The 22,276-nt window shown below is 40.9% G+C and overlaps 1 protein-coding gene across 6 annotated transcripts in view; it reads left to right on the forward strand.

Moving 5' to 3' along the window:
• LOC106095625 (diacylglycerol kinase eta) overlaps nucleotides 1-20,822 on the forward strand; it is a 174,202-nt gene extending 153,380 nt beyond the window's left edge. For 2 of the 6 annotated variants that reach the window (XM_013262891.2, XM_013262895.2), the window contains 10 exons: nucleotides 6,383-7,234; nucleotides 7,303-7,859; nucleotides 7,921-8,794; nucleotides 8,862-9,005; nucleotides 9,073-9,492; nucleotides 9,635-10,249; nucleotides 11,604-11,802; nucleotides 11,870-12,245; nucleotides 12,304-13,126; nucleotides 13,192-20,822. In XM_013262891.2, coding sequence (XP_013118345.1) covers nucleotides 6,383-7,234; nucleotides 7,303-7,859; nucleotides 7,921-8,794; nucleotides 8,862-9,005; nucleotides 9,073-9,492; nucleotides 9,635-10,249; nucleotides 11,604-11,802; nucleotides 11,870-12,245; nucleotides 12,304-13,126; nucleotides 13,192-13,500 — 5,169 coding nt within the window. In that variant the 3' untranslated portion in view covers nucleotides 13,501-20,822. Of the gene's footprint in view, nucleotides 1-6,382; nucleotides 7,235-7,302; nucleotides 7,860-7,920; nucleotides 8,795-8,861; nucleotides 9,006-9,072; nucleotides 9,493-9,634; nucleotides 10,250-11,014; nucleotides 11,138-11,603; nucleotides 11,803-11,869; nucleotides 12,246-12,303; nucleotides 13,127-13,191 lie in introns of all 6 variants that reach the window. The other 4 variants (XM_013262896.2, XM_013262893.2, XM_013262892.2 and 1 more) reach the window with 4 other exon arrangements.
• The last annotated feature ends 1,454 nt before the right edge of the window (nucleotides 20,823-22,276 follow it).

Raw genomic sequence — 22,276 nt, forward strand, 5'->3', positions numbered from 1 at the left:
GGGTCTCAATTGAAAGGTATTTGGGAGTATATTACGAATATGGTCAGGAAGTAGCAATAGGTTTTAAAATTTACTGATAACGGAAGGGGGCGGACCCGCCACCGTTACCCCAAAAACACCACCCAAAATCAAAAGTGAACCGATAAGGACAATATGAGTATCAAATGACAAGTATGCGGGAGTAAATAACGAATCTGGCTAAGAAATTCATGTAGAAGTGTTGGGGGTAACCCCACCCAGCACAAAAACACCCAAAATTGGAACATTAGCCAATCACGAATATATGGGACTCGGTTTGTTTGTTCCATATAGATTGAAAACGACAGAATTGATTTTCTCGAAATTTTCGCATATTGTGTGGGTTATACTGAAAGGAAACAAAGACCATATAATTTTTCGGTATCGGAGGGGGACGGACCCTCCCCCTAATGCCAAAAACACAACCTAAACACAATCAAATGAAAGGTATTGGAGCGTAGCATACGAATATGGTCTTCAAATTTGAGTCCAAATACCCAGGTCCTTCCCAACCCCAAAACTTTTCTTGACAGATATATTCGAAGTTCATGTCAATATGGGACTCAAATGAAAAGTATTAGGCAGTAGATTACAAATATGGCACCCCCACCCCCAAATACCCGCAAATGAGCATTTAAGACGACCATGGCTATATGAGACGAAAATAGAAGCTATTAGGGAGTAGATTGTTAATATCACATTAAAATTTGCGTTGAAGTTTAGGTGGCGCTTTTCCTCCTAAAGATACGTCAAATGGGTTATTTGACCCATTATGACAGTATGGGACTCAAATGAAAGGCATTTGAGAGTAGAAAATGAATTTGATATCCACTTTTGGAGTCAAGTGTTTTGGGGTACGCCCCAAAGCGCCCCCTTAACTAAACGTCATTTCCGTTGGGAATAAAGAACGAATTTGATATCTATTTTCAGTGCAAAGTGTCGGTGGCCGCCACAGCCCCAAAACTCCCTCCAAACGGTTCATATTTACCGGCCATGGTAATATGGGGCTCAAATTTAAGGGATTTGGAAGTGCAGCACGAATTTGATGTCCATATTTGACTTGGAATGTCTGAGGTGCCATTCCTCTCTTAATGAGAACATTACCTTAAGGAGGAACATTACCACCAGGAACCGAGAAGGGGCAAATTCTCGCACATCAATGAGTGCTTTCCGATTCGAGTTTAAACCCAATGACCTTGCATGTATAGCATTGTACCTCGCGAATGTCGCCAACATTAAGAGGCGATAAAAACCGCTAAATAGATATTAAAGAGTTAGATAAGGTGTAGCGGAGCGGCCCGTTTCGGCTAGTAATGTATATATATTCTTGATCGTCTCGACATCCTGAGTCGATCTAGCCATATCCGTCCGTCCGTCTGTTGAAATCATGATAGCGGTCAAACCCATAAAGCTAGCCCTTTGAAATTTTGCACAGATACTTAGTACTGATGTAGGTCCTTGAGGATTGCAAATGGCCAATATCGATTCTGAGTGGGATATAGCTCACATAAAAACCAATCTCCCGATTTGACTTCTTGAACCCCTGAAGCCACAATTTTTGTCCGATTTGACTGAAATTTTGCATGCAATGTTCTGTTATGACCTCCAACAACTGTGCAATGTACAGCCGAAATATAAACCGATCACCCGATTTGACTTCTTGAGCCCCTGGAAATCACAATTTATGTCCGATTTGCCTGAAATTTTGCACAAAGTGCTCTATTATGACTCTCAACAATTGTGCCAAGTACGGTACAAATCAGTATTTAAGCAAATATAGCTCCCATATAAACCGATCTTCCGATTTGACTTCTTGAGCCCCTGGAAGCCTACATTTTCATTCGATTTGTCTGAAATTTTTAAAATTTTGCGCATAGTGTTCTGTTATGACTTCCAACAACTATACAAAGTACAGTCTAAATCGGTCCATAACCTTGATTGGCATAACTTGGTATACTCACCGTCCTATGTTGGAAGATGGCGAAGAAAAGCCAATGCAAAAGATATGAGTAAGGGTAAAACTTTGTCGTTCACTTAAACTGTCTGCAAGTTAAACGCTGCTGTCATTCTAGTCTATCCATCCATCTTCTTTTCATTTACTTTTGGTTGACTTGTGGACATCATAGATGAACAAGAAACAACAAAAACTAAACAAACAACTCAAGGACTTGAATGCAATAATTTATACAAACAAGGAATTAAGAAGAAAACATTCTTCGGATATCTTCGATGGGCACTAGCAAGTTTACGGGCAACAGTAATGATTGATGCGGGTGAAGTGGGTCACAATCTTGAATTATAGGCGGGGTCTCAATGTTGAGCTTAACTTATGATTGAATGTCAACGGACAAAAGTGAAACAAGAAAAAAGTTTCGTACACTCCTCTCAAGTAAATAACGAATGGTTTTCAAATTGAAAAGGAAATTGTAATACATTGCAAAATTTTTTTGCGCCCATTTTCACCACTTATGATTTTTCCTGTATTATAGCACTCACACTGTATGGCCAGAGGATATCACGCCTTGAGTTTTAATCGATAAAGTTTTTATTTGTTTTAATGGGAAGGAAATGTGTGATGTGTAAATAAGTTGAACAATGAACTCGAAACAACTCCCTTGGGTTATAGTTGTTGTGAATGTGATACTCAATTGATATTGAATTGCCAATGTTTACCTTGGTCAAGTGCATTAAAAACCATTAACGAAAACTTTTTCAAAGTACATTAAAGTAATGGATGTAACATAAATGTATGTATTTGCTTTTTCAGTTGATTAATTTATAAAAGTGTACACGTTTGACACAAATGTAATAAATGGTTGGAAGTACGAATAAAATAAAAATTGCAGGTATTTACAATAATTACATTTAAAGTTGTTATTTCAACGAAATCGAAAAAAACTATGTTTAACAGGACAAGACCTTTAATGCGCAGATCGGACTATATATATCAATATATAGTCCGAGGTAGCCCATCTTCGTACTTAATCTGCCTATGGACAAAATAAGTAAAAAGGCGTTAAGTTCGGCAGATCCGAACTTTGGATACCCACCACCTCGGATATATATGTAAACCACCTTTCGTCAAAATCCGGTGAAATATACATACCTTATACCCCATAGCAGCTATATCGAAATATGTTCACAAGTCATTGTTCAATTGTGTAAAACATAATTTTAATCTTTTTAGAAGTTATGTCTAAAAATAAACCGATCTGAACCATATACGACACGGATGTCGAAAAGCCTAACATAAGTCATTGTGTCAAATTTCAGTGAAATCGGATTATAAATGCGCCTTTTATTGGGCCAAGACTTTAAATCGAGATATCGGTATACATGGCAGCTATATCCAAATCTAGGCCGATTTGGGCCAAGATGCAGAAAAATTTCGAAGTGCCTAACGCAACTCACTGTCCCAAATTTCGGTGAAATCGGATTATAAATGCGCCTTTAATGTCCCCATAACCTTAAATCGAGAGATCGGTCTATATGGCAGCTATATCTACATCTGGACCGATCTGGGCCAAATTGAAGAATGATGTCAAAAGTCTTAATACAACCCACTGTCCCAAATTTCGGCGACATCGGACAATAAATGCGCCTTTCATAGCCCGAAAACATTAAATCGGGAGATAAGTCTATGTGGCAGCTATATTCAAATCTGGACCGATCTGTGTCATATTGCAGAAGTATGTTGAGGGGCTGAACACGACTCACTGTCCCAAATTTGGACGACATCGGAGAATAAATGTGGGTTTTATGGGCCTAAGACCCTATATCGGTGGATCGGTCTAAATGGCAGCTATATCCAAATCAGAACCGATCTAGACCAAATTGAAGAAGGATGTCGAAGGGCCTCACAACTCACTGCCCCAAATTTCAACAAAATCGGATAATAAATGTGGCTTTTATGGGTCTAAGACCCTAAATCGGCGGATCGGTCCATATGGCACCTATATCCAAATCTGGACCGATCTAGGCCAAATTGATGAAGGATGACGAAGGGCCTAACATAACTCCCTGTCCCAAATTTCAACAAAATCGGATAATAAATGTGGCTTTTATGGACCTGAGACCCTAAATCGGCAGATCGGTCTATATGGCAGCTATATCCAAATCTGGACCGATCTAGACCAAATTGAAGAAGGATGTCGAAGGGCCTAACACAACTCACTGTTCTAAATTTCACCAAAATCGGATACTAAATGTGGTTTTTATGGGCCTAAGACCCTAAATCGACGGATCGACCAATATGGGGGCTATATCAAGATGTAGTCCCATTTAGCCCATCTTCGAAATCATGACACTTTTTAAAGACAGTGTCATGATTTCAACAGACAGACAGGTGGTGGGTATAAAAAAGGAATCGGTGCAAAATTTCACCTAATCATCTCAAATTTTAAAGCCGGCAACGTGATTTCAACAGACGGACGAACAGTGCTGGATCGTCTTAGATGTTTACGACGATCAAGAATAATTATACTTTATAGGGCCGGAAATGAATACATCGATGAGTTTCCAACGGAATGAGGAAAGGAATATACCCCCATACTTCCAAAAAAAGGAAGCGCAAACAGACAAACCGAACGAAAGACACGTCGCATGTGGTGTAGTTCACTGCCTATACACAAAAACAGCACTGACAGAATCAACGTTGGGCGATCGCCGTGCGAAAAAAACAAAAGAGTTTTGCAAAAGATGTTTGCGTTTGTTGCTATGAGATTCGTTGGAAAAGTTGGATTTGAATAAGGGAAGTATTGGGTTACCCAAAAAGTAATTGCGGCTTTTTCATATAGTCGGCGTTGGCAAATTTTTTCACAGCTTGTGACTCTGTAATTGCATTCTTTCTTCTGTCAGTTATCAGCTGTTACTTTTAGATTGCTTTAGAAAAAAAGTGTAAGAAAAGTATATTTGATTAAAGTTCATTATAAGTTTTATTAAAAATGCATTTACTTTCTTTTAAAAAATCCTCAATTACTTTTTGGGCAACCCAATAAGTTTGATTTGTGTTCTATTGCGCTTATGAATTATGTCGTTTTAAAGAGCCCTGTTCAAATTCAAATGTGTGCTTTACAGCTTACTGCAGTTGGAATGGTTGTAAAGCACAATGATCCATTTGACATCTCGTGCTGATGATTTTTTTGGTCGAAAATGAAATCGCGATACGGGAAACCGGTCAAATGCTTCTAGCAACAACACATTCTTTGCTGACTTCTAAATGTTTTTTGCTATACTATTCTTTGAATAGAAAGCATTAAATAATGGTCTAAATCCGGTCAATATCCTGCAAAGGAATCTCAATATTCTTTATAATTTTGATTTTATCAATTTAATCACTCCCTAATGATGTTTTAAAAAACTTTATTTTTTGTAATAAATTATTCCAATACGTAAAAAGCCCTCCTAAATCCCCCAATGTTAATATTTTGTTCACATAGTACACATTTTTCCAATCAAATAAATTTGACTCTAACACTGAAACCGCATTGCCGACATGTGGTCAACAAATATACATGACTGCGATGGAAATCCATTAAAATGAGTTGGTAAACAAATAAATGCGGAATATGAAAAGGAAATTGGTTTTGTTTGATAACTGTACTTAAAGGAAAATCTAATCAATTTTAAGCGAAATACTAATTGAAGTAAAAAATATATTCAATTAAAGCTTGTGATAATTTAAAATGCAAATTAGAAATAAAAAATCTTAAATAAATACAGTTCGCATCTATGGCAAAAAGTAAAAAAAAAATTGAATATGCATATGCAAGAACTCTATACTCCGCATAATCTTCTCTTAGAAACATGTTCAAATTCCTTTAACAAAACTCTGTTTTTAAATGTAGTCACCTAGTTTCAATTCTACTTTAGCAGAGACCATAATTCTTGTTTACTTTTCTTTCGCCTTCGACTGTATCAATGGCGGAAATGCAACTCATATCAATTTCATAGTCTATTGGACTCATGCTCATGCTGCTGTTATACAACCACACCAAAGGTCACGATGATTTGCTAGAGCTAATTATGCTCTTATTAGATAATATTTATGACCTTAATTGCATATCAATGTGGGTGGTAGTGGACTGTGGTAAACTGTGCTCCCTACTTCATATGGATGTCTGTTTTGGTCCTTGGTCCAAAGTCCTTGACTAAGGATCTCAACTATGCATGCAGCCATGCTCATGTGAAGTGGAAATGTGAGCAAAGAAGGCAACTGCTAATGAACGTCACAGTGGCATAATAACATCATCTTTGACTGATTAGTGAGGGATTGGCATGGCCATGGCATATATTAACTGGGAACATTGAATGTTTTTGGTGGAATTTAATTATCATTTGGTCTCGTTATGTTTGCCTCTTTCAGGTTATCACACCCACACGATCCTTAGTATTGTGCGCTGAATCAAGACGCGAAATGGAGGACTGGCTGGGTTCACTGAAATCGGCCTCCATACCACCCCGCTCACGAGGTGACAGCTTTTTCATAGAACAGCACGACATATTCGCTAATCACCATCACTGGTATGCCACATCGCACGCCCGACCAACCTACTGCAATGTCTGCCGTGATGCCCTGTCGGGAGTCACCTCACATGGCCTCTCCTGTGAGGTGTGTAAGTGCAAGGTGCACAAACGCTGTGCCGCCAAGGCCATAGCCAACTGCAAATGGACCACATTGGCCACGGTGGGCAAGGACATAATTGAAGACCAGAATGGCAGCATTGTTATGCCCCACCAATGGATGGAGGGCAATTTGCCAGTATCGGCCACCTGTGCCGTTTGCAAGAAGACTTGTGGTTCGGTCTTGCGTCTGCAGGACTGGAGGTGTTTGTGGTGTCGAACCACAGTGCATGTGGCCTGTCGTCCCCATGTGGCCATAGCATGCCCCTTAGGACCAGCCAAGCTGTCGGTGGTGCCTCCCACATGCGTACATTCCATAGGCAATGACGACTCATGGGATGTGGCCAGCCCCAAGGGCAACTTTTCTCCCCTCTTGGTGTTTGTGAACTCAAAGTCGGGCGATAACCAGGGAGTGAAATTCTTGAGAAGATTTAAGCAACTTCTGAATCCGGCACAAGTTTTTGACTTAATCTCCACGGGGCCCGGTCTGGGCTTGAGGCTGTTTCGTCACTTTGAAATGTTTCGCATATTGGTGTGCTCTGGCGATGGCTCAGTGGGATGGGTTCTCAGTGAGATTGACCGCTTCAGCATGCATGTAAGTAAAATTGATAGACACTTTCTCAATGATTTCCATTTTAAGCCAATCCCATTCCCGTCTAACAGAAACAATGTCAAGTAGCTGTTCTTCCTTTGGGTACTGGCAACGATTTGGCCCGTGTACTTGGCTGGGGCTCCTCTTGCGACGATGATGCCCATTTGCCACAAATATTGGAACGCTATGAGACCGCCAGCACCAAAATGCTAGACCGTTGGAGTATAATGGTCTTCGAAAAGGCCGTTTCGGTACATCCCAAAATGCCAAAAATGTCATTGTCCTCGGAGCAAGAGGCCCTGCTCACTGGCATGGTTACAGCGGCCAATGAGAATCTACGTTCCATAGTGGAGACCGATGATTTGCCCACCTTGATGTCAGCCACCAAGACTTTGTGTGAGACAATCGACGATCTGTTGGAGCGCATGTGCGAGCACCGCAAAGAAGATGACCAATTGACCCTCAAGTGTGACATTCTAAGGCAGAAGGTCAATATGCTGTTGGACGCCTTAAAGGAGGAGGAGACTGGTTCGCACAATGGCGACGATTTGCTGTCGACCATAAATAGCATTATAGCCAAATCGGCACCCAATTCACCCATTCTCACGGCATCGTCCTCCAGCTTGCTGTAAGCGAATTCCACACATACCACAGGCTAGTCTCACAGAGTTTTTTACTTTCTCTTTCAGAAATCCCAACATATCAATCGAGAAAAATGAAAAGGATCAATTGAATCTCAAAGAAAGACGCAACAGCCGATCCTTGCGCGGCAACGAGAGAGAGGCCTTGCAGAGTCGCGCCAACAGCGTCAAACGGGCCATGTACAATGTTGTGGAACACTCGGAGCCCGGCAGGCCGAAACGTTATCAGCGCCGCCTGTCGGTGACACCCTTTGAAGCTTTGAAAATCCCCACCACAACCTCAAGTGATTCAACACCCTGCACCTCGCCCTTGCCCATCATACCACCCATCAACATCATTTCGCCCACCATGGAGTCGTCGCGTCTAACATGCATATCACCTTTACCGGACACGCGTCGCGAATCCATGGATGAGCATTTCTTCAATACCATCAGTTTGCCGGTACCAAGGCAATTTGCAGACAGTCGCCGCAGTTCGGGAGTGCCCGAGGTTATACAGGAACAGGAGGAGAATGGCAACGGCCACGTTGAGACCACATATCGCCGTACTCGTCTATCTCTTAGTGGAGGGGCCAACATTGACGATGCTGGTAATCGTCTGTCGCCTGGCAGCGAAGGCGCCTCCACTCCTACGGAGAGAAACTTCCTCACTGTGCCCATCCTGACCAGTGATCATCTGGTCGATCCCCTCTCCGAATTTCGGCCCATCGAAGTGTTTGAGCGCAACTACTACATGAGCAAGCAGTTGGACAAGGACAAGGAGCAGGAGGAAGGCCACCAGGGCAAGAGAGTCACCATCAGTGGCGAGGCTCTGGTGCATACGTGTGATCTTCAGGTACCCAGCATTGTAGTATCCCCTAAAGACGCTTGTAATGTCTATACAAGCGATAACATAACAATAATCGATACTGATGGGAACACCGTATGTTTCCCTGACTGACCTTGGGTCCCATTTTCACTGATCTCACTTTGCATTGTGCTTTTTGCAGGAGCAGTCTTCGGAGGAAGAATTCCAGGGAGAGCCCAGCGATGTGCTGTCGGCCATTAGCAACGAGGAATGCAGTGTGGCCTCTGAAATATTTGATAAGCAGGAGCCGCCCTTGACGGGATACCAGCTGGGAGATATTTTGCAGGTAACTAGCCAAAGTGTGTGAGATATAGAAATGTATTTCGTTAACATGTCTGTAATGCCCTTCTCAGAATTTGGATTCAAACGAATTCACCCACATCGACTCTCCCGAGACTAGCGATGAAACTGAAAATATTCCCGGCGAAAGTCTTATGGATGATATCAGCTCCGTATTGGGCCATGACATTACCTATGCCCTGCAGGACAATACCATCACGGACGACACCACACTGATGTGCTCAGAAAGGGCTGCAGTTCCACCGCCAAAGCCTGCCCGGGCCAAGCAAACGGCCAGGCGTGGTTCCTCTCCTCCCCGCATTCCCCGTCTGGATCGAATGGACAGCGATGACAATCCCCAGCAATTTGGCTTTGAGAACATTGTCTTCGAGATAGACAATCGCTGTGATGACCAAAAGATACGAGAGCCCCCACGCTTCTGCTCATTGGCGCAATTCGTGGAGGGCAGTGATATAGCCCGTCAGAGTTTCAAGGTAAGCCAGCACTGATTTGGTCACCATTCGCCCACACCACAACACCACATAAATGCACTGCCCAGCATTTGCTTTATGGTAACCTTTCTCTCCTCTCCTACTTTGTTTTTGTTGTTTTCGTTGTCCTCGTTGCGACATGAAGCGACCCAAGAAACGCTCCTCCCTTAAACAAACTAAACAAACCACCTCGACACTTGTATCCCAACAGCAGCACTCACTAGATGAGGTCACCGTGGCCACGACGGCCATCACCAGCAGCGTGCACACCTTGACTACGACCAGCGGCCATCAGTCCGAAGATGATTTGTCAACGGCCACAGCCATCAGGATCGAAGTAAGCGACACCACCACCAGCACCTCCTGCTTGAAGTCGTCACCGAAGAAATCCATTCCCGGACAAGATGTAAAGCGAATAACTTTTGATGACTCCTGTAAGAAAGAATCATTTGATGATGTAACTCCTCATCATCCACAGATAAGTGTTGTTGTCCGGCCACCCACCCCCCTTAGAGGAGATGCCATAAGGCCCCTTAACCCGGATGCTTGTAGCAGTCTACTGGCCATACGAGTGCCCTCAGAAATTCGCAGGCACTCCAGCCATGCAACATCGCTAACGGTGCGAGAGTTTGACAAGGACAAGGATCGACGCCATTCCGGGTTCAATCCCAACTATTTGAGTTTGGATCCAGAGCATAATCGCTTCCTCAATTCCTCGCCAGCCGCAAGTCGTAGAATAAGCTGTGGCAGTCTCTTCAAGGTAAGCTCATTTACTCACTTCTCCTACTCCGCAAGCACAGGCACACGCGCACACACACACACACCTACACATACATTACACACACTGTAATACACTAACGCGCAAGTGCACAACCTCTAGGCTGTGCCGTTAGATGAGAGAAAGCGAACGAGAGTGAGAGAGAGAGAGACTGACTCTCGTGCCACTGCCGATTACTCACTTAACTCCTGGGCCACTAAGACACAACGCATACATTAGAAATGAACACACACACACACACACACACACACACGCACACAGATATACTAACGCTCACCACAACTATTTGGAGAGACGGCCTTCTTCCTCTTCTTAGTAGGGAGTCACTGTATGTACAAACATATTTGAATTACTCAAACCATCATAGCCTTTGAATTTAAATCTGCTTTGACTTTGACTCGCTTTGATTTGATCTGATCTGATTTAGCGAACTCGCACAATTGGTATGTATTTCAAAATTATTGCTTTAACCAAACTGAAGTGTAAATATCATCACAACTTTCCTGGATATTAACGCAGTTGCCAAGCCAAAAGAGAGGAACGAAAACCAATGCCACCGTGTGACACGGTGACATTCGCTTTCCAACCCAATTTGGAGCAATTTCCTTTCTTTCACTCACCAACCATTTAACAAAATCAATTTGAAAAGCAAAAAAAATTGAACACCCACACATGCACAGACACCCACTTGCTCACTCATCACTATCACGCTCTTTGGGCTCTCTTGTTGACTGTCTGTTGTAGAAGAAAAGATCGAAGGGTATTTTGTCGGAGCGTGTCTATGGTTTGCTGGGCTTGAAACTTTTTGTGGTTGCCGAACCCGATATACGCCTGGCCACCTTGGCCCTAATCAGGCCATTGATACTGCTGGTAAGGAACCATGCATCAACCCAACTCAATCATACTGTGTCCCACCAATCCAGCTCATGATGAACCGACAAACCCATCCTTTGATTTCGTAACGAGTCTTTCACACCCAACACCACCACCACCACCACCACCGCCACTATAATCCACTAATCACCACCACTCACGCTCACTCTCCCAGGAACCGAACCCGCCACCTCAGTGATCTCAATCAATCGAATTGACAAACATGCGTACAATCCAAGCTTCCGTAGACTAATCTATCTTTGGATCTACTACTACTCTTTAGTTGCTCTATCGTTAGTAACTTCCTCCTAATGTCCTTTACTCGCTATTCTGATGATAACTGAACTGTACATAATCTCCAAATATCAAGTAGTTAATCCGAGTTCCTTGTCTATTGGTTAAAAAGTCTCCTGCCACAGTGGTGATGCTATACTTACAACGTCTTTGTTTTCCATTCTTTTAGCCCAATGAAGCATTGCCAAATCTTCAAAACTTTAAAGGATCGAAAGCGAGTCTCTTCACCGGATCCAGTCTCTTTGGCTTCGATCACTTTGGCACTGGCCCCGAAAAGGAGGACAAGGAGAAGAAGGACAAGACACCTACTGAGGAAAATCGCAAGTTGCCCATCATCAATCCCATTGTGAAATTGCCCAACTGGCCAAGTAAGTGATGGTGATCTTAGAAGAAAGGAGAACTTCCATTTCACTTACTCGGGTTTTTTCCTTTCAGATCTAACGGGCGGAGGCTCTGGTTTTATATCGAAATGCCTCTTGGCCAATGCAGATACTCTGTGCGCCGCTGTCAGCCCTCTCATGGATCCGGATGAGACCCTCTTGGCCGGCTACCATGAGAAATGTGTCATGAATAATTACTTCGGCATAGGCATAGATGCCAAGATCTCCTTGGACTTCCACAACAAGCGGGAGGAACATCCAGAGAAGTGTCGTTCTAGAGCCAAAAATTACATATGGTACGGAGTACTGGGCTCCAAGCAGCTCTTGCAAAAGACCTGCAAAAATCTGGAACAAAGAGTGCAGTTGGAATGTGATGGCCAAAGGATACCATTGCCTTCGTTACAGGGCATAGTGATTTTGAATATTCCCAGGTGATTTTCCCTAGCTTTGATTATATCCCTAGCATAGCTCATGTGTGTCTCTTTTCAGTTTTATGGGGGGCACCAATTTCTGGGGCAATTCCAAGAAAGATGATATTTTCCTGGCCCCCAGTTTCGATGACCGCATTCTCGAGGTGGTGGCAGTCTTCGGCTCCGTGCAGATGGCTGCTTCTCGCCTAATCAATCTGCAGCATCACCGCATTGCCCAGTGCCAAAGTGTCCAAATCAACATACTGGGCGATGAGGAGATACCCATACAAGTGGATGGCGAGGCCTGGCTACAACCACCCGGCATGATTCGCATCCTCCACAAGAATCGTGTGCAAATGTTGTGCCGCAATCGCAATTTGGAGGCCTCTCTAAAGACCTGGCAGGAGAAACAACGACAACATAGCATTTCCATACAACGAGACCATTCATCAACGGCTTCGGAACATGCCACCTCCACGGATGAGGTCATTTCGGAGCGCGAATGCTATGTTCTGCTCAACTTCATTGAGGCTGTCAGCTCTCTCATCAAATGGGTGAAGTTCTTGATTATATCCCATCCCACATTGAGGCATGATCTCTATGCGGTGGCCTGTCGAGCCCAGGATGCCTTGGAGAGTATACACCCACAGGGAAAGTTGCTGGAAGGGCCTTCGCTGCGCACAAACCTGGTGGAGGTAATAGACTCCTCGCGTCAACTCTACGACGATGCCTGCACCCTACTGAGAGATCGCGGCCACAGCTTGATTTTAAGAGAAGATCTGGAAAGCAAGCTGAGTGCTGCCTTGGCCAACATGGAAATGGAATTGAAGAAGTGCTCGGTGCAGAAGTGTGTGGATGGCAAGCTGAGGGCCTATTTCAATGTTTTGGCTCCCAACGAAGAGGTAAATTTAATACGAGCCATGCAGAATTTGAGAATGCTTAATTTTGACTTTTTCCTTCTTCTTAGGGTGATGGCCGCCGCAAATCTCGAGCTTTCTGGACTCGTCTGCGCTCTGGTTCCACTGCAGGCCAAAATCAATTTAAGCCTCCTCTAACCAACACCCGAGAGGCCGTTAGCAATTGGAGTGTCAACGAGGTGGTCACCTGGCTGGAGACCATGCAGCTATCCGAATATGTTGACAGTTTCCTGCGCAATGATATTCGAGGCAAGGAACTTTTGACATTGGGCCGAAGAGACCTCAAGGATTTGGGAGTCATCAAAGTTGGTCACGTCAAACGCATTTTGCAGGCCATCAAGGACATGAATGATAATTAGATTCCTCGTGATTACCCCAATCAAAACCAAAAAAAAAAAATAATACCCTGTAACACAGCGGTGGTGTAGGGTATAAGTATTGCTTAACACAATCATAGACCTATTCTTTTACACATGCAACTCTAAATTTTTTATTGGACGATACCCGTAATAATGACTAGCTAAGCTAAAATTAAACAAAACAAAAATATTTGCATACATATTTTGATGTCGAGAGATACAAACGAGAGCCAACGTTTTACATTTTCATATCCCAAAGTAAAAGAAGACAAATTTTCATTGACAATTTTTTATATATATGTATATGTTATTTTGTATGTGTATGTTTGCAAGTGTTCCACTAGATCTATTTTCACCCAATCCAGAATTTGTCGAATACATTCCATAATATGACCAATATAGGCCCAAATGGCTATGACAGTGAATTTTTTTCACTTTTGCTGTTATTTTTCGAGAAAATATTTTATTAATGAATACGAGAGAATTTTAGCATGAGAGCTTAATAGGCCTCATATGGCCTGACCCGGTTCCTTCCACATTTTAATATCTGAATATTTTGCTATCCGAAGTCTCCATTAACTTCAATGTAGTTATGTGTTTGGAGACTTGAAAGAAGTCATATTGTGTCGCGATTTTATGGTTACGTTGACCAAATATCGAAGTAGTTGTAGTAGGTGAATGAAATTTGACACAGATCTATTCTATTGTTTAAGAAGACATGGATCTTTAATCCCATGCCACTTCTTAATCTCCAAGATCCTACAAAATGCTGATTTTTCAACATATTTGTCTAAAGTTTTGGTTGTTTTTTCCTCTTCCCAACCATGACGAATGGTGGCCAAATCGGAACAACTTTCCCCAAATTTGAGTCCTCAGACCACAGCAGACTTATTTTTAGAAAATAAATGCGCATCCAGATACATTCGCCTGCAGGTATGAGCTTACTAGGAGGAGCCTTAGCCTGCACCCTGCTGAGAATCTCTTTCATGTGTACATGCCAATAAAACCCTACACCCACACCTACAATGAAGGTATGGAGGATTTTATCAAACCATCTGCAGGGACCATGCCGTCCTGCCGATGTATTAAAGAAGCCTTTGTAACGATAAGTTACCTTTAGATACTGTGGTATGCTTTTCGGACTCGGCTATAAAAAAAGTCCCTTAACATTGGTTTAAACTTGAATCGGAAGGCACTCATTGATGTGCCCCTTCCCGGTTTCTGGTGGTAATGTTCTTCCTTAGGGTAATGTTCTCATTGGGGGAGAGATGGCACCTCAGGCATTTCGACTCAAATATGGATATCAAATTCGTGATGCACTTCCAAAATCCCTTTAATTTGAGCCCGATATTCCCATGGCAGGCAATTATGAACCGTTTGAAGGGTGTTTTGGGGCTGAAGCGGCCACGGCACTTTGCACTGACAATAGATATCAAATTCATTCTTTATTCCCATGTTTTAATGTTTTATGCCATTTTTGATTTTCATTCGAATCCCATATTGACATGAACTTCGAATATATCTGTTTAGAGGAGTTTTGGGGTTGGGGGGCCCGTTGCGTGCTTGGACCCAAATTTTAATACGATATTCGTTTTCTGGTCTCCAATACCTTTCATTTGATGCCCTTATTGTGCCCATCGGACCACTTTCGGATATGGGTGGCGTTTTTGGGGTAAGGGGGAAGGTCCGCCTCCGACCCGATGGGTACTTACACTCAAATTTTAATACCATATTCGTATTCTACTCTCCAATACCTTTCATTTGATACCTATATTGTCCCGATTGTACCACTTTTGATTTTGAGTTGTGTTTTTGGCATAAGGGGGAGGGTCCGTCCCCTTTCCGATACCAAAAAATTATATAGTCTATGTTTCCTTCCAGAACAACCTACAAAATATGCGGAAATTTCGAGAAAATCGGTTTTGCCCTGTTTCAGTCTATACGGAACAAACAAACCGAGTCACATATATCCGTGATTGGCTAATATGCCCATTTTGTGCGTTTTTGTGGGAGTAAGGTGACCCCCTATACTTGGACATGAATTTTTATGCCAGATTTGTTTTCTACTCCCGCATACTTTTCATTTGATACCCATATTGTCCGTATCGGCCCATTTTTAATTTTGGGTGGTGTTTTTGGGGTAACGGTGGAGGGTCCGCCCCCTTCCGATGTCAATAAATTATAAAGCCTATTCCTACTTACTGACTATACTCGTAATCTACTCCCGAATACCTTTCATTTGAGCCCCATATTGTCATGATCATCAAATAAACCTATTTTAAGGGGTTTAGGGGCTGGCGCGACCCCCTAGGTACTTGGACCCAACTTTTATTTTGAAATTCGTACTCTACTCTTGAATACCTTTCATTTGAATCACATATTGTCCCAATCGGTCCACGTTTATTTTTGGGTAGTATTTTTAGGGTAAGGGGGAGGGTCCGCCCCCCTCCCGATATCAAAAAATTATAAAGCCTATGTTTCCTTCCAGACCAACCTACACAATCGGTTCAGCCGTTTTTGAGTCTATGCGGAACAAACAAACAAACACAAATTGAATTTTATATATAAGATTAGCTTGGTGTCAATAAGGGGGGTGTTTCGATTAGAAGCACATTCGCAGAGGGACTCGGTTGGTCGGATTGAGCAGCGGGCATATCCTAATACACATTTGGGTGTCAGCGTTTGGCAACTGATAGAGAGTAGAGAAAGCTTTGCTACTGGGTGCGATATGTAGTCACTGTAGACGACAAGGACGCCCATCCTTGTATTCGATATGTCACGCTGGTTGGCGACAAAGAGGTATACCCTACTACATGGCACTGTTCGGGCTCACTTACGCTTACGACACGAGAAGGCACGATTAATAAACAGAAAAACTCGGGCGCGGTGAGCAGATGAGTAACAAGGAGGTAGATCTCAATATACGCCACAATACGCGGGTTGGTGGCTAGGGGGTACAAACTAGTACACGGCCTTATTCGGGTTTACTGGCGTTCGTGCCACGAAATTACGAAAGGGTACTCCGTTATTAAGCCACAAGATACGGTCCCAGTGAGAAGATGAGTGGTAAGAAGACGACACTGTTCAGGTTCACTGGGGGTGACGGAACAAAATGGCGACATATAACGCGGTTTCGATCGCCGTGCCAAATGAGTGGGAAGGAGGCACACCCTAATAAACAGCACTCTTTAGATCACTCGCAATGAGGGAAGGAGAAGGCGAGAGGGGTATCCGTTAGTTATAAAATGGGGTTCGGATGCGATACCAAACGAGTGGCAAGTAGACACACCCCAATATACGGCACTGCTCACCCGCGATCACAGAGCTAAGACGAAAGGGGACACTCTACTTACAATAGGAACTGGGCGACGGGAAGGCACATCCTAATGTAAGACACTCTTAAATCACATTACTCACCTCATCTGCACAGCTTCTGACTCCTAGGTTGAATGTTCTAAGTACTCGTTGTGACTCCCTTTTTTATACCCACCACCGAAGGTTGGGGGTGTATTCATTTTGTCATACCGTTTGCAACACATCGAAATATCCCTTTCCGACCCTATAAAGTATATATATTCTTGATCAGCGTAAGACTATCTAGACATGTCCGTCAGTCTGTCTGTCTGTTGAAATTACGCTACAGTCTTAAAAAATAGAGATATTGAGCTGAAACTTTGAATAGATTCTTTTTTTGTTCATAAGCAGGTTAAGTTCGATGATGGGCTATATCGGACTATATCTTCATATAGCCCCCATATAGACCGATCCGACGATTTAGGGTCTAAGGCAATTAAAAGCCACACTTATTCTCCGATTTTGATAAAATTTGAGACAGTGAGTTGTGTTAAGCCTTCCGAAATTCTTCATCAAATCGGTTCAGATTTAGATATAGCTGTCATATAGACCGATCCTCCGATTTAGGGTCTTACGCCCATAAAAGGCGCATTTATTGTCCGATTTCGCCGAAATTTTGGACAGTGAATTGTGTTAGACCCTTCGATATCCTTCTTGAATTTGGCTCTGATCGGTTCAGATTTGGACACAGCTGCCATATTGACCGATCCTCCGGTTTAGGGCCTTAGGCTCATAAAAGCCATATTCATTATCAGATTTCGCCGAAATTTAAGACAGTGAGTTATGTAAGGGCCTTCGACATCCTTCTACAATTTGGATCTAATCGGTCCAGATTTGGTTATAGCTGCCATATAGACCGTTCTCTCGATTTAAGGTTTTGGGCCCATAAAAGCCACATTTATTATCCGATTTTGCAGAAATTTGGGACCATGAATTGTCTTAGGCCCCTCGACATTTTTCTTCAATTTGGCCCAGAGCGGTCCAGATTTGGATATAGCTGTCATATAGACCGATCACTCGATTTAAGGTTTTGGACCCATAAAAGGCTCATTTATTGTTCGATGTCGCCGAAATTTGGGACAGTGGGTTGTGTGGGGTCCTTTGACATTCTTCTTGAATTTGGTTTACATCGGTCCAGATTTGGATATAGCTGCCATATAGACCGATCTCTCGATTTAAGGTTTTGGACCCATAAAAGACACATTTATTGTCCGATTTCACCGAAATTTGGGACAGTGAGTTGTGTTAGGCCCTTCGATATTCCTCTACAATTTGGCCCAGATCGGTCCAGATTTGGTTATAGCTGCCATATAGACCGATCCTCCGATTTAGGGTCTTACGCCCATAAAAGCTACATTTATTATCCGATTTTGCTGAAATTTAGGACAGTGAGTTGTGTTAGGCCCGTTGACACAACGCTTCTATTTGGCCCGGATACGTTCAGATTTGAATATAGCTGCCATATATACCGATTCGCCGATTTAGGGTCTTAGGCCCATAAAAGCCACATTTATTACCCGATTTTGCTGAAATTTGGGACAATGAGTTGTGTTAGGCTTTGACATTTTTCTGCAACTTGGCCCAAATCGGTTAAGATTTGGATATAGCTACCATATAGACCGATCTTTCAATTAAAGGTCTTGGCCCATAAAAGGCGCATTTATTGTCCAATGTCGCCGAAATTTGGGACAGTGAGTAAGGTTAAGCCCTTCCACATTATTCTTGAATTTGGTTTACATCGGTCCAGATTTGGATATAGCTGTCATATAGACCGATCTCTCAGTTTAAGGTTTTGGGCCCATAAAAGGCGCATTTATTGTCCGAATTCGCCGAAATTTTGGGACAGTGAGTTGTGTTAGGCTTTTCGACATCCGTGTCGTATATGATTCCGATCGGTTAATTTTTAGATATAGCTACTGTACTTATTATTATTTGGTCCAAATCGGAACATATTTCGATATAACTGCTATGGGACATAAGATATGCAAAAGCATATGCTATTGGTGGCTTGTAAACTATATTATGAGCTGTCAATAAAACAAGTATCATATAGCAGTAATTTCTAATTTGACAGGTATACCAGTGTGAACTTTATTTTCATTAGCCGAACTTGGAAAAGATTTATAAGCGTCTTGATCTTCTGCAACATTCCCAAATTCTGACACTTACATCAGATTTCTTTGTCCACTTGGTCTTTTTGTGATCCCTTACGCTCTTTTTTTGAATAGTGTTATAGTGTGCCAAGCCTATTCACTCACACCACACTCGTTTGGTACTGCATAGTTCGGAAAGATACTTTTCTTATCCAACATAGGAACGTTTGTCATTTAGTGTCATACTGCAAGCCGTATCAATGCCTATGGGATGTCAAATTCAGAAACTTTTTTTTATAAGACTCTGTAGAGGTTAGCCTCTCTGAAGTTTTATGCTGTTCTCCACACCATATGGTCATTTTGGAATGTTTCAAATGTTAACGAATTAACTAAAAAACAATAACAAACATTTTGGATTACTCAGCAATCATTACCTGAAACATTAATCCAAATTAAACTCAAACCGCTTAAATGATCCAAAAGAGTGGTTAAATGTAACAGCCATTATGAGTTATTAATGTTAAGTTATAGAAGAATGTGTTAAAGAAGAATATTACAAAAAATATACGTATACATGAATTAAAGAAATGAAAGACGAATTTAATTTCCCTTAAAAAACATTCTTTAAATTTATCAACAAACAAAAAAAGAAAAGAAAACAACAACAACTTTAAAACCAGCGATCCTTAATGTTATTATGATTAATTCTACAATTAAATTTAAAACAAAACAAAAAAATCTTAAGCAAAAAAAGAAGAAAACAATATAACAGATGCATTCTAAATTTTAAAAGCAATTCAATTCAAAATTCAAAAACAAAATGTGTAACAAGAACAAAAACAAACAGAATAAGTAATCCATAAAAATATTTAAAGAATTATTTATGTAAACTAACTTTGTATTAATGGTAAATCTTAAGTTAAGCCCAACACACACAAACGAAATGAACGACTGTTTAATTAAAAATTTAGAAAAAAAAGACATTTATGAAAACACAAAAATAAAAACAACAAAAATGCAATGCAACAACTCTGCAAACAAAAACATTGATAAAAAAAAATGAAGACAAAATGAAGCCGCAAAGAAAAAATACATGCAGTATAACGAAATAAATTTTGCATAATTTTAAGTATTTTTCCATTATCAAGAAGAACAAGAAGAAGCAAAAACTATGATTACATTTAATAACAAAAAGAAAAAAAGTTTATTAAAAAAATTAAGAAAAAGAAAATCCAAAAAACTTACACTGAATATATATACTGCATAAGACACGGACCATTTAGACGGACAAAAGGACATAACATTCAATCTTAATAACTTACACATACATATAGCATTGCAAAAATGTTCTAAAACATACACACATACACTTACACACCTAAACAAAAGAGAATCTTATGTATTTGTCTTGTTAAATAGAGCCCAGTTAAATACATGATGTTCTCTTTATTTGCCCATAAACACACTTACCCATACACTCACATATACATACAAACACACACATTTACGCTTTACAAAGCAACATTTGATGGTTAAACATAAGCCCACACTAAAATCCCAAAAGTCTTGGTAACAAAATTCGAAATACGCTTAACAAAAACGAAACTTTTTTCGTGAGTCATATTTTTTAATTTACTTGTTTCCCTTTTTTATTAAAACTTTTTCCTAACCGGATATTAAAGAGAAAAAACAAAACAAATTGAAAGTAAAAATTTAATTATGAAAAAAAAAAACAAAACAAAACAAAAAAAATTTATATAAAATCAATCATTAAATCTTTTTTAGATATTATTATATATGTATTTAAAAAAATTTAAACTTAATCTTATAAGCAATTCAAAGCAAACTATAAAAAACCAAATTCTACAACTCTCCCCCCCCACCCCCCCCCCAAACCGCCCTTGAGAAAAAGGAAGAGAAGCCCAATTCCTTGAAAAAAAAAAAACAAACCAAACCAAAAAAAAAAGGAAAACTAAATCTACCATATAAGATATTGAGCATTTCGCAATGATTTGAAAGTGTAACTGAAACAGACTCCCGGACTTGCTGTATAACCATAAAAACTGTGATATAAAAGCAGTCCTGTTTTTAATTTTCATTAGAAAACCCCTCGGCTCCAATACACCCCTTCTCCCATCCTCTCCCTTGAAATGTCTCCTCCTCTAGCACTGCCCTGCCCCAAATTTTCTTATTAATGCAGCCTAACTCGTTTTTCTTTTTTTTGTTATTTTTTTTGAAACTAATTTAATAAATAAATAGTAAATCCACGGAACAATCATTGATGAATCAATAATTATTCTACAATAACTTTAACTATACATTTGTATTGTTGATATACATGATGATATACTCTCATATATACATACCTACCTATATACTATACACTAATACAACAGCGAAAGACAGACAGCCTACCTTAAAAAAATATTCACTGTTACACAGGCCTGAGAGTGCAGAGCCCTGTGAGGATTTGATTAACCAATTGCATTCTTTAAGAATGCTTGTGAAAAATACTACTTACCCCTTAAACTTGGTTGTCCACATTACCCCCCTTTCAACTACTCTTTATGTATAGCAACAATAAGAACAAATCCCAACTCCCTTAACTACTTTTAAATGATAGCCTAAACCAAAAAAAAAAAAAAAAAAAAAAAACAAAACACAAAATAACAAACCAAAATTCTTTACTGTGGTCCTTTAAACACAAAAAAAACAACAACAAATAAAATTAAACATTTTTTGTTTATTTCTTTAAATCTTTACAAAAACCCACAAAACCAATTGTCTTGTTTCATTTATTTCCCAGACAAAAATGCTAAGGTAAGTGTGAAAGTTCAAGAAGGTTTAGTATACCCACCACCAGAGGATGGGGTGATAACAAATCTAGTCACAACATATTTCACACCTCGTAAAACAGACCTGCGATCGATTTCGAAAAGCCAAAAGCTCTATTTGTTCAAACGATATCGTTATTCCCATAGACACATGACAACACACAGGGCTGTCGCACATTGGGATAGAAAGGAAAAAAAAACGAATTAAAAACAAATAACAGCGAGCTAAGTTCGGCTGGGCCGAATCTTATATACCCGCCACCATAGATCGCATTTGCCGAGTTCTTTTCCTGGTGTCTCTTCTTAGGCAAAAAAAAGGATAAAAAAAGGATAAAATAGATAGATAGATAAAATAGACCTGTGTAAAATGTCAGCCAATTCGAATAAGATTTGCGCCCTTTGGGGGCTCAAGAAGTAAAATAGAGAGATCGACTTATATGGGAGCTGTATCAGGCTATAGACCGATTCAGATCATGTTGATGGTCATGGTAGGAT

The sequence above is a fragment of the Stomoxys calcitrans genome, chromosome 2 (genome assembly GCF_963082655.1).
Source record: "Stomoxys calcitrans chromosome 2, idStoCalc2.1, whole genome shotgun sequence".
In the NCBI taxonomy this organism is placed as follows: Eukaryota; Metazoa; Arthropoda; class Insecta; order Diptera; family Muscidae; genus Stomoxys; species Stomoxys calcitrans.